The sequence below is a fragment of the Carcharodon carcharias genome, chromosome 16, assembly GCF_017639515.1.
Source record: "Carcharodon carcharias isolate sCarCar2 chromosome 16, sCarCar2.pri, whole genome shotgun sequence".
In the NCBI taxonomy this organism is placed as follows: Eukaryota; Metazoa; Chordata; class Chondrichthyes; order Lamniformes; family Lamnidae; genus Carcharodon; species Carcharodon carcharias.
The window spans coordinates 47,371,882-47,384,042 of record NC_054482.1 but is presented as its reverse complement, the minus strand read 5'-3'; the positions used below and the strand labels follow the sequence as shown (position 1 = coordinate 47,384,042).

The 12,161-nt window shown below is 43.8% G+C and overlaps 1 protein-coding gene across 3 annotated transcripts in view; it reads right to left on the bottom strand.

Moving 5' to 3' along the window:
• The window catches only part of smg7 (SMG7 nonsense mediated mRNA decay factor), a 162,112-nt gene extending 159,319 nt beyond the window's left edge, over positions 1–2,793 (bottom strand). For all 3 annotated transcript variants that reach the window (XM_041208038.1, XM_041208041.1, XM_041208039.1), the window contains exon 1: positions 2,452–2,793. In XM_041208038.1, the coding sequence (XP_041063972.1) occupies positions 2,452–2,480 (29 nt within the window). In that variant the 5' untranslated portion in view covers positions 2,481–2,793. The remainder of the gene's footprint in view (positions 1–2,451) is intronic.
• Between the last annotated feature and the right edge of the window lie 9,368 nt (positions 2,794–12,161).

Genomic DNA, 12,161 nt, shown 5'->3' with positions numbered 1-12,161 from the left:
TTTAAAAGCAATGCCTATTCAAGGCCTTTAAGTGCCAGATGTAAGGAGGTTAACATGCTAATTGGATATTGGTTCCCCAAGAAGCTAAACAATAAGCGATTTGTTAGTTTGTCTAGGTGGTTGGAAAGACACCTCTCACCATTGTTGGAAAACTTTGATCGCTGTTGATAAGAGGGACAAGCTTTTTGTCATAAATATAAAATGCTTTTAGTCATAATATAAAATGCTTTTAAGCACAGAACACATGCACTACAGAAGGCAATCAGGCCTTTGATGAGATACTACACAAGCAGGCAGAAAAACACTGAAAAGGGACTCCAGGGAGAATGGCCTTGCTACTTGTGTTTAAGACAGTAGATCAACTGAAGTGAGGGCAACGTCATATTCCCTTTATTTTGTCATAAAGCAAAGAAATTGCATCAATTGAACTAATTGATTCTGACCCTACCCATTGTTCTTTATGTTTCACCTCACTATAGAATAAAGCAGTTTACAATTCACATCACATTTCATCTCATTTGGTGTTAACAATTCGAAAGAGGTCAAGGAAATATACATGCACATGATATGAGATCCACACTGCAAGGGGATGTGATTGTTCTTTTTAATTAAAGTACCATGCTTAGACCACTGGCACCACATAGCCCAAGTATCTACCATCTCCAGTGGTATTTTTAACGTAAATACACACACATGCAAGATAACTGAAAACCTATACGACTTCTGATAAACCTAACAATCCACTCGCATCTCAGCCTTCAAGATCAAGGTCACAAACCTCTAGACAAGAGAATCAACAGCTGTTGGTTCACTGTCTTTTTAAAATAAGAAAATAAAAGCTTTACTTACTGCACTTTTCACAAAAAAGGTGCCCCAAATTTCCACAAAACAATTATGTTTGTGTCAGTGAACCAAACAATGTGACAATTTGTCTTGGCTGTGGAACACTTGGTATTGTACTGTGTAGTGCTTCACATACAGTGGTCTAAGAAATTGTCTTTGCCTATATCAGCGTTACATTTTATGCTGCAACCACCTTATGTGTACAAGCAGCATATTTTAGACATCTAAAACTTTGGAGCTTCTCTGAAACTCAATGCACAACATATTTTTGTTAGTTTTAGTCTTAGTTTGTTAATTCCTTACTCAAATCCCAATTATCAAAAGCTGTTAACCTAATACAGAAATAGCAGAGAATATATTTTACTAATAGTAAATTTAAGCTTGTATAGCATATACACATACAAGTGTGACTGGATTCCAGTATTTTATATTACTGACCAAAACAGTCTTACAAGTGTGAAGAATTAATTCTTAAGGAAGTGAGGCACATACCAAATTATTATCAAAATATAGCTACAATGACAATTAAAATCATAATGGATTACATGTTTTTATGCATCTTCCAGCTCCATTTTCAGCAAACTTATCTGAAGCTTCCAATGGCATTTATCAAATTTCCTCCTATTTCTAGAAGCACAAAAATATGGGGAAATGAGATAATCAAACCCACATCATAGCAGCTTGTGGAGCAAAAACAACCAAGAATCAGTGCCACCCCCTCCAATTTGTCAAAGCATTGGATGAACTGATTTCCTGCAAAAATCCTAATGAAACTGAAACCTATAGACTTACATGGGCTGCAGCGGTTCAAGAAGGCAGCTCACTCCCACCTTCTCAAGTGCAATTAGAGAAGGGCAATAAATGTTGTCCTAGCCAGCAATGCCCACATCCCTTGAATGAATAAAAAACTTTACATTCAAATAAAATGTACATTACTCCCCCTGCAAATGATGTCAATCGACACTTGTCAAAATGTCAATTATCACAGTTGACATTTTTGCTAACTTAAAAATATCAGACTGACCATTTCAAACAGCAAAACATGGTAGTTTCAAGTCACCGCTATGGACAGTATTGGACCACTCTTCAAACAAGGAAATCGCTAATCAGAGATTAGAGTTTCATGTAGTAATTCGACGCGCGCAAGGAACACCACCAGAAGACATTGCTATTGAAACCTGCGTGTTGATAAGATGTGTGTGTGTGTGTGTGGTAGGTACTATCTGATGTGTACACGCCTGCAGAAATCTTGAGGTAACGAAGACTATGCCCCGTGTTGGGTTAACAGTCAAACCCCACCTTTGGGGGTGTGGGGGAGGAAGAGTTGTTCATTTTCTGGCAAGGCACTGCGCGCATGTCCTGACCTGGTGCCGGATATAGTAGCTCATTATTTGGCAGGGGGGGGTGGAATGAGACGGGACACTAAGCAACCAAGCGGCTCCAAGACGCTACGTTCACGCACTGCGGAAACCGAGAGCCGGGCCCAGGGCCTGGTGCTTCCCCGGGGGAGATAAATAATAACCCAGGCCACCCTCCCACATCCCATTCACACACCTCCCACCACTCCAGGCCGCCATTAACAGCACACCCGGGGCTCCAGCCTCTCACCGTAAATATTGCGCGCAGAGCGGGTTCATTCTTCCTCGCTAAAGCCTAGCAGCAGCCGCCATGTAATCTCCCGAGTGCTGAACGATCCGGATGGTGTCGGCGAGGAGGAGGTTAAACTCATAGCTCGGCGCTTGGATAGAGGACGAAAAAAAAAATCTTCAAGGAAAAGGAAGGGAAGGTGACCGGCCGGCTATAAAGCCGGCTGAAAGAGCAGGCAGTGCGGGGGCGGTGTTGTTTCTGTTGGGCCGTCGCTGCCTCCTCAGAGAGCGCGGTTGTCCGCGCGCTGTCTCCCAGGCCACCGTCTGCCGCTCGCACTCCGCTCGCTACTCGGCGGAGGATTCATGTGTGTCACAGCCAATACCGTCCCCCCCCCCCCCCCCCCCAAGCCCCCGGCTACACACAAACATACACTTCCGGCTTGACTGCCGGTGCAACCCCCGTTACCCTCCGACGGAAATACGCCATCAACTCAATATTCCCTACTCCCCAACTGCTGACAAACACTGAGGAAGGGGTACACCTGAGGACTCGCTCATTTGGGATTAAAAAGCAGCAAAATATAGCACTACCCATTTAAAGCGAACAAGGAGGAATTTAGCGCTGTTTGGCCAGAAGATTTGAATATAATTTTTTGAAGCAGTTGAGTTAGTACAGTGTTGATCTTGCTCTGTTTCCAGCCGTAATATGAGGAAGATATCCAGGCTCAGAGGGTGACACTCTCGCTTCTAAATTCAAAGGTGTGGGTCCAAGTTTTAGTGCAAAAACCGGGAACACAAAAGCTGTAAAATTTGGATCCTTCGTATCAGTGGTCTTGTAGAATCATTGACAGCACAGAAAGGGGCCATTCGGCCTGTCGTGTCCATGCTGGCTCTAAAACCAATTCCTCCAGTTCCCCCACCCTGTCTTTTCCTCATAGCTCTGCAATTTTTCATTTTCGGATAATTATCCAGTTCCCTTTTGAATGCCATAATTGAACCAGACCTCACCACACCTTCAGACAATTCCAGATCCTAACCACTTACGACAGCATAAAAGGGTTTTCTTCATATGCTCCTTTTACCTTAAATCTCTGCCCTCTGGTTCTCGATCCTTCCACCAATGGGAGCGTTTCTCCCTAACTACTCTGTCTTTTGCCTCAAGATTTTGAAAACCTCAAACCTCCTCTCAAGCTTCTCCAAGGAGAAAGTCCCAGCTTCTCCATTCTATCCACATGATTTCTCATCCATTGAACCATTCTTGTGGATATCTTCTCTGCACCCTCTTAATGCCTTCACACCATTCCTAATGTGTGGCGCCCAGAACTGGAGTTCAGCATCAACTGAGCTTCCTTGCTTTTGTACTCTATGCCCCTATTTATAAAGCCCAGAATCTCATAGGCTTTATTAATTACTCTCAACCTGTTCTACCACCTTCAATGATTTTTGCATAAACCCCTTTAGAATTGTACCCTTTATTTTGTCTTGTCTCTTTATGCTCTTCCTACCAAAGTAAATCACTTCACACTTCTCTGCATTAAATTTCATCTGCCACTTGTCTGCCCATTCCACCAACCTGTCCATGTCCTTTTGAACACTCTCCTCCTCACAGTTCACACCACTTCCAAGTTTTATATTGTTGTCAAATTTTGAGATGGTGCCTTGTATACCAAAGTTCAGGTTATTAATTTATATCAGGAAGAGTTTGAGTCTGAACAGTGACCCCCTGGGGAACACCAAAGACATTCATTAACCATTACTCTCTGTTTCCTGTCAGTCAGCCAATTTTTTATCCATGTTGCTATTGTCCCTTTTATTCCATAAGCTCTTTAACTTTTCTCAGAAGTCTGTAGTGCGTCCCTCTATCAAATGCCTTTTGGAAGTCTATGTACAACATTACCCTCATCAACCTTCTCTTACCTCATCAAAAACCACAAGCAAGTTAATTAAACATGATTTGTCCTTAACAAATTCATGCTGGCTTTCCTTATTTAAATGCATTTGCCCAAGTAACTATTAATTTTGTCCTGAATCATTGTTCCTAAAAGCTTCTCCACCACTGAGGTTAAGCTGACTGGCCTGTGGTTGCTGGGCTTTTCTTTACACACATTTTTGAACAAGGGTGTAACATTTGCAATTCTCCAGTCCTCAGGTTGTACCCCTTGTGAGCCAGTGCCTCCACAATTTCCGTCCTCACTTTCCTTTGTATTCTTGGATGCATCTCATCCAGTCCTGGTGTCTGGTGGCCATTTGTCCCATTTTACACTGGACACACTGGTTTTTAGCTGGCCTGTCCACTGTCCAATATAGAATGCTTTTTTGTCCAGTATACTAGGGTTAGGGTGGAAGAATCATTTAAAGAGGCATGCACCTAAAGTAAGCTCACAAAAAGACAATGACTAACCAGGAATACATTGCAATTCAGCTTGTTGGTCTTTTCAACATTTTTCACTTGAAATTAAGCCATTACACTCACAAACAAAAGTGGTTCTGGTGTGATTTTTAGTTGCAGGCTTGTGGATGGGAGGCCTATGATGACATCATCTCTGTATGTGGTCTTGTCTTTCCTCCACACCACAGCACTTCTGGTGGCTGATATTCATTGCCTCTGATAGTCGCCACCTTAGGCTTTGGGAGCTGGTGCAAATGAAAGTGGCTGCATTAGGGGAGGGTACTTCCAGCACAATTCACACTGATCACCATGTTTTTGAGGCCACTGCTGCAAGCATTCCACACTTGGGCCACAAGTATGCAGAGTGGGAAGATCATGACATCTAATGTTGATTTGATGCCTGACCTACCATGTTGGACTTTGGCACTCTAGGTAACATTTTGTCTTAAACAGGCACAGTTGAACATGTGCTCAGCTGAACAAGAGATTACCTCATTTAAAGGCATCACCATCCAACTTGCAGGTTAGTCACTTTTGACTATTTTAATGCAGGTATTGAGTTGTTGTGGTGCTGGACATGGGGCTTCGGAAAGGCACCTGCTCCCAGTCACGGGCAATAGCTACCATTCCCCTTGGGCTGCAGCATTGGAGGGTGATAGAGCAGAAGGAGAGAAGACAAGCTGCTGCTAAAGGAAAGATGAGGAAGAAGTCAGCAAGAAGTCTTACCTACCTGGGATCTTTAGGGAGCACTTCCTATTCCTACACCAAAACCAGGAGCAGTGTGTTCAGCAGCAACACTTCACCTGGAGGTGCTCATAGAACATGTGATGTTTCATCTCTTTGAACTGGACTTGTCACCTCAGAGCCAAATGAGCGTGACACTGCTGGTGGCTGTCAAGGTGAGAGTGACCTAAAATTTTACACCAGAGGACCCTTCCAGGCTGGAACAGGTGAAATTTGCAGACTTATTGTATATCACTGTCCATTGCTGCATTTGGGAGGTAATAGAGGCCCTTAGCACCAGAAGAGGGGACAACATTCTCTAAACAGAGAAAAGCAGGAGGATGAGAAGGCACATGGCTTTGCCAGGTTAGCAAATATTCCCACAGTGCAGGGACTATCAACTGCATGTACGTGGCCTTGTGTGTGCAGCATCTCAATGGGGATACTGAAACTGCAAGGGATACCAGTCACTAAAGTGTAGTTGGTGTATGACCATGCCCAGAACCTCTTGTTGGTAGATGCCCATCATTCTGGCAGCACTCATAGAAACATAGGAAATAGGAGCAGGAGTAGGCCATTCAGCCCTTCAAGCCTGCTCCACCATTCATTATGACCATGGCTGATCATCTAACTCAACAGCCTGCTCCTGCTTTCTCGCCATATCCTTTGATCCCTTTCACCCGATGAGCTACATCTAACTCCTGGAAAACGTACAATGTTTTGGCCTCAACTACTTTCTGTGGTAGCGAATTCCACAGGCTCACCACTCTCTGAGTGAAGAAATTTCTCCTCATCTCAGTCCTAAATGGCCTACCCTGTATCCTCAGACTGTGACCCCTGGTTCTGGACTCCCCCACCATCGGGAACACCCTTCCTGCATCTACCCTGCCTAGTCCTGTTAGAATTTCATAGGTTTCTATGAGATCTCCCCATATTCTTCTGAACTCAGCAAATATCCTAACCAACTCAATCTCTCCTCATTTGCCAGTCCTGCCATCCCAGGAATCAGCCTGGTAAACCTTTGCTGCACTCCCTCTATAGCAAGAACATCCTTCCTCAGATAAGGAGACCAAAACTGCACACAATATTCCAGGTATGGCCCTATATAATTGCAGCAAGACATCCCTGCTCCTGTACTCGAATCCTCTCGCTATGAAGGCCAGCAGACCATTTGCCTTCTTTACCACCTGCTGCATCTACATGCTTACCTTCAGCAACTGGTGTACAAGGACACCCCGGTCTCGTCGCACATTCCCCTCTCTCAATTTATAGCCATTCAGATAATAATCTGCCTTCTTGTTTTTGCTACCAAAGTGGATAACCTCACATTTATCCACATTATACTGCATCTGCCATGCATTTGCCCACTCATTCAGCTTGTCCAAATCACACTGAAGTATCTCTGCATCCTCCTCCCAGCTCAGCCTCCCACCCAGCTTTGTGTCATCTGCAAATTTGGAAATATTACATTTAGTTCCTCATCTAAATCATTAATATATATTGTGAATAACTGGGGTCGCAGCACCGATCCCTGCTGTACCCCACTAGTCACTGCCTGCCATTCGGAAAAAGACCTGTTTATTCCTACTCTTTGTTTCCTGTCTGCTAACCAGTTTTCTACCAATCTCAATGCACTACCCCTAATCCCATTCGCTTTAATTTTACACGCTCATCTCTTATGGGACTTTGTTGAAAACCTTCTGAAGGCCCAAATAAACCACATCCACTGGCTCCCCTCATCAACTCTAATTGTTACATCCTCAAAAAATTCCAGTAGATTTGTCAAGTATGATTTCCCTTTCGTAAATCCATGCTGACTCTATCTGATTCTGCCACTGTTTTCCAAGTGCTCAGCTATTAAATCTTTTATAATGGATTCTAGAATTTTCCCCACTACTGACGTCAGGCTGACTGGTCTATAATTCCCTGTTTTCTCTCTACGTCCCTTTTTAAATAGTGGAGTTACATCAGCTATCTTCCAACATATAGGAACTGTTCCAGAGTCTACAGAATCATGGAAGATGACCACCAATGCATCCACTATTTCTAAGGCCACTCCCTTAAATACTCTGGGATGTAGATTATCGGCCTTCAGTCCCATCAATTTCCCCAACACTATTTCCCTACTAATACTGATTTCTTTCGGTTCCTCCCTCTCACTAAACCCTGCGTTCCCCAACATTTCTGGTGTGTTATTTGTGTCCTCGTTTGTGAAGACAGAACCAAAGTATGTATTCAGTTGGTCAGCCATTTCTTTGTTCCCCACTATAAATTCCCCTGTTTCTGACTGTAAGGGACCTACTTTTGTCTTCACCAATCTTTATCTCTTTACATAGCTATAGAAACTTTTACAGTCAATTTTTATGTTCCCCACAAGCTTATTCTCGTACTCTATTTTTCCCTTCTTAATCAATCCCTTGGCCCTCCTTTGCTGAATTCTAAACTGCTCCCAATCCTCAGGTCTGTTGTTTTTTTCTGGCCAATTTGTATGCCTCTTCCTTGGATCTAATACTATCTCTAAATTTCCTTGTAAGCCATGGTTTGGCCATCTTTCCTGTTTTACTTTTGCGCCAGACAGGAATAGACAATCACCCATACGCTCTTTGAATGTTTGCCATTGCCTATCCACCGTCATCCCTTTAAGTAATGTTTCCCAATCCATCACAACCAACTCGCGCCTCATCATAGTTTCCTCTATTAAGATTCAGGACCCTAGTCTCAGAATCAACTATGTCAATCTGCATCTTGATGAAGAATTCTATCACATTATGGTCGCTCATCCCTAAGGGGCTTCGCACAATTAGATTGCCAATTATTGCTTTCTCATTACACAATACCCAGTCTAGGATGGCCAGTTCTCTAGTTGGTTCCTCAGCGTATTGGTCCAGAAAACCATCCCCAATACACTCCAGGAATTCCTCCTCTACAGTATTCCTAATTTGATTTGCCCAATCTATATGCAGATTAAAGTCACCCATATTTACAGATGTTCCTTTATTGCATGCGTCTCTAATTTCCTGTTTAATGCCATTCCTAACATCACCACTATAGGTTGGGGGTCTATATAAAACCCTCGCTAACGTTTTTTGCCCCTTAGTGTTTCTCAGCTCTACCCATACAAATTCCACATCGTCGGAGCTAATATCTTTCTTCGCTTTGGCGTTAATTTCCTCTTTAACTAGCAATCCAACTCCACTGCCTTTTCCTTTTTGTCTGTCCTTCCTAAATACTGAATACCCCTGGATGTTCAATTCCCATCCCTGGTCACCCTGCAGCCATGTCTCCGTAATCCCGACTATATCATACCTGTTTACATCTATTTGCACAGTTAATTCATCCACTTTATTGCGAATGCTCTTCGCGTTAAGGTACAAAGCCTTAAGGCTTGTCTTTTTAACATTACTTGTCTCATTCCCACTATTTTTCACTGAGGCCCTGTTTGATTCTTGCCCTTGATTCCTCTGACCATCACTTTTCTTACTCCCCTTTCTGTCTTTTGTTCTTGTCCTTGATTCCCCCTCCTCTGACTCCTTTCATAGGTTCCCTTTGTCATTTTAGTTTAAACCCTCCCAACCACTCTAGCAAATAATCCCCCTAGGACATCAGTCCCGGTCCTGCCCAGGTGTAACCCATCCAGTTTATACTGGTCCCACCTCCCCCAGAACTGGTCCCAATGCCCCAGGAATCTGAAACCCTCCCCCTCACACCATCTCTTCAGCTGCGTATTCATTCAATATACCCTGCTATTTCTACTCTGACTAGCACGTGGTACTGGTAGTAATCCTGAGATAACTACCTTTGAGTACCTACTTTTCAACTTGCTTCCTAAACCCCTACATTCTGTTTTTAGGACTTCATCCCTTTTTTTACCAATGTTGTTTGTACCAATGTGTACCACGACCACTGGCTGTTCACCCTCCCCCTTTAGAATGTCCTGTAGACGCTCTGAGACATCCTTGACTCTAGCACCAGGGAGGCAACATACCAAGACAAAAACAAAAATACCTGGAAAAACTCAGCAAGTCTGGCAGCATCTGTGGAGAGGAATACAGTTAACGCTTCGAGTCCGAATGACCCTTCAACAGAACTAAGTAAAAAAAGAGAGGTGAAATATAAGCTGGTTTAAGGAGGCAACATACCATCTTGGAGTCTCGTTTGTGGCCACAGAAACGCCTATCTATTCCCCTTACAATTGAATCCCCTATAACTATTGCATTCCCACACTTTTTACTCCTCCCCTGTGAGAGGACACTGTGATGGTCTGTAATAGAGGAATACTAAGATGGGAAAATGTTGACCAATGGGGATCTGGGTTTCATTCAGGGTACACAGAGTCTGATGATGCACTCGCGAACAACCCATTCGGAATGTTTATGTACCAGCTGCCGCCTCCTCTTCCCACTCATTTGCTGGTTGCTGAAGCCCTGGTGGTTGCAGATAATGCAGCAGATCAGCATGAATCAGGACACCTGCTCTGGTGACTACTGGAAGGTTCCTGGTGAGAGCTTTCAGACTGGAAATATTGCTTCAGTATGGTGATGTTCTGCTTGACAATACTTCTTTTACAGCACTTAAGAAGGTGCATAAGACATCCTTGATAGCTTCAGTGATGCCGCTGGCCACCACCTCAGTGATTTTGTAACTCCTAGCTTCCATTCTTTACTGTAAACTGTTTTCTTAAATTCCTATCCTCTGTCTCCTTCAACCTCACCTGCAATACCAAGCACAAGGAGCTCAAAGACAACTTTATCTTCACCTCAGAATCTGTTATGATGTACAAGCTTCAGGTAGTGCAACCATGCCCACTTCCCTCAGCCAACTAGCTACCCCCACGCCCCCCCACCCCAACTTATGCTTTCAGATACCTAAGCACTTCCAGGTGGCCAGCCAGTGGTGACAGAAGCTTAAAGCATTGTCAATCCATCTGACAATCACAGCCATCAACTCAGATACTATCACTACATGAACTTTAGAGGGTAGCATAGAGACAGGATCTGCATGTGGTGAATCACCAGGGACGAGGGACCTGCAGCCAAGTCATAGAGAGGGATAGCACGTGTGTTGGCTCCCCAGAAGGTGAGATCTCACATGAATTTTGCTGCGGAGGACTCAGATGAAGACTTCAAAGCAGCAGCAAACAGAAAAAGCCTAACGGGCATGCACACAGAAATGTTTTGTGCATTGACAAAGCTTGCTGAATTTGTCAAGGAGCATGGAGGATTCCAGCACCAACATGGAACAGGGCTTTGTGCAGAGCTTGGAGCCCATCCTTTCTAGCATGGAAGTGGTGGCCAACTTCATTAGCACAATCGGAGACCTAGCCATGAAGCAATGCCTGACTTTTGATGTCTCAGCTTCCATTGAAACAAATAGAAATCACCCAGTGGCTGAGTACTGCAGTGGAGGCTAAACTGAATAATGAAATCTCTGCTTGTCGTCATGCAAGCCCAGCTTAGTTTCACAGTCTCCCCCATTCAAAGTCAATAGCCTTTCATCAGCCATGCTGCAGTCACTGGGGAAGCTGCAAGGAGAACTAGGATAGGAAAAGGAACATGTGAGACAGGCATTAAGGGGATATACAAGAGGGAATAGTTGATTATTGTATGAAATATTGGATGTGCTGTTGGATAAAGTTAGATATGGAATGGTTGTTTTGTAGTGGCTTTTGTTTCTGTATTGTGGCCTCGAACCTATCCTCACTGATCTGTTAACTACCCAACTTCCCTTCCTGGCTTCCATGTTAGCTGATATTTTTAACAATTCTTTTTCCTCGGGCACAGTTCCCCTCTCCTTCAACTCTGTTATCATCACCCCTCTCCTGAAAGTTAGCAACCCTTGACCCGTCCGTCCATGCAAACTAATGCCCCTACCTCCAACTTCCCTTTCCTCTCCAAACCTTTGAACACATTGTCACTTCCCTGCTTTCCCACAGCTCCATGTTTGAAACCCTCCATCAGGGTTCTGTGCCTGCCACAGTACCAAAACAACCCTTTTCAAAGTTATAAATGATAGCCAACGTAACAGTGACAAAGCTAACTATCCTTTTGTGTCCTTCTCAAGCTGTCTGTAGCCTTTGATATGGTTATATCCTTCTCCAGCACCTCTCCACTGTCATCCAGCTGGGTGGGACTTCACCTGATTCCATTCTTAGCTAGAGAATCACCTGTAATGGCTTTCTTTCCACTCCCACATCCTTACTTCTGGTGTTCTTCAAAGATCTATTCTAGACCCCCTCCTATTTCTCATCTACATGATACTCTTTGGCAATATTATCTGAAAATACAGCATTAGTTTCCATTGGACTCCGATGTCGCCCAGCTCTACCTCGCCATCACCTCTCTTGACCCATTCACTGCTTGTCTGACAAATAATACTGAATGAGGAGAGATTTTCTCCCATCTAAGTATTGGGAAGGCCTAAGATATTGCCTTTGGTCCCTTCCCCAAACTCTATTCCCTGGCCATCATTCCAACCACCTCCCTTGCAGCTCTGTGAGATTATCACAACCTTGGTTTCATATTTGACCCCAAGTTGAGTTTCTGACTACACATTCATGCCATCACTAAAACCCCCTATTTCAGCCTCTGTAACATCACTCACCTTACCTCTGCCTCAGCTTA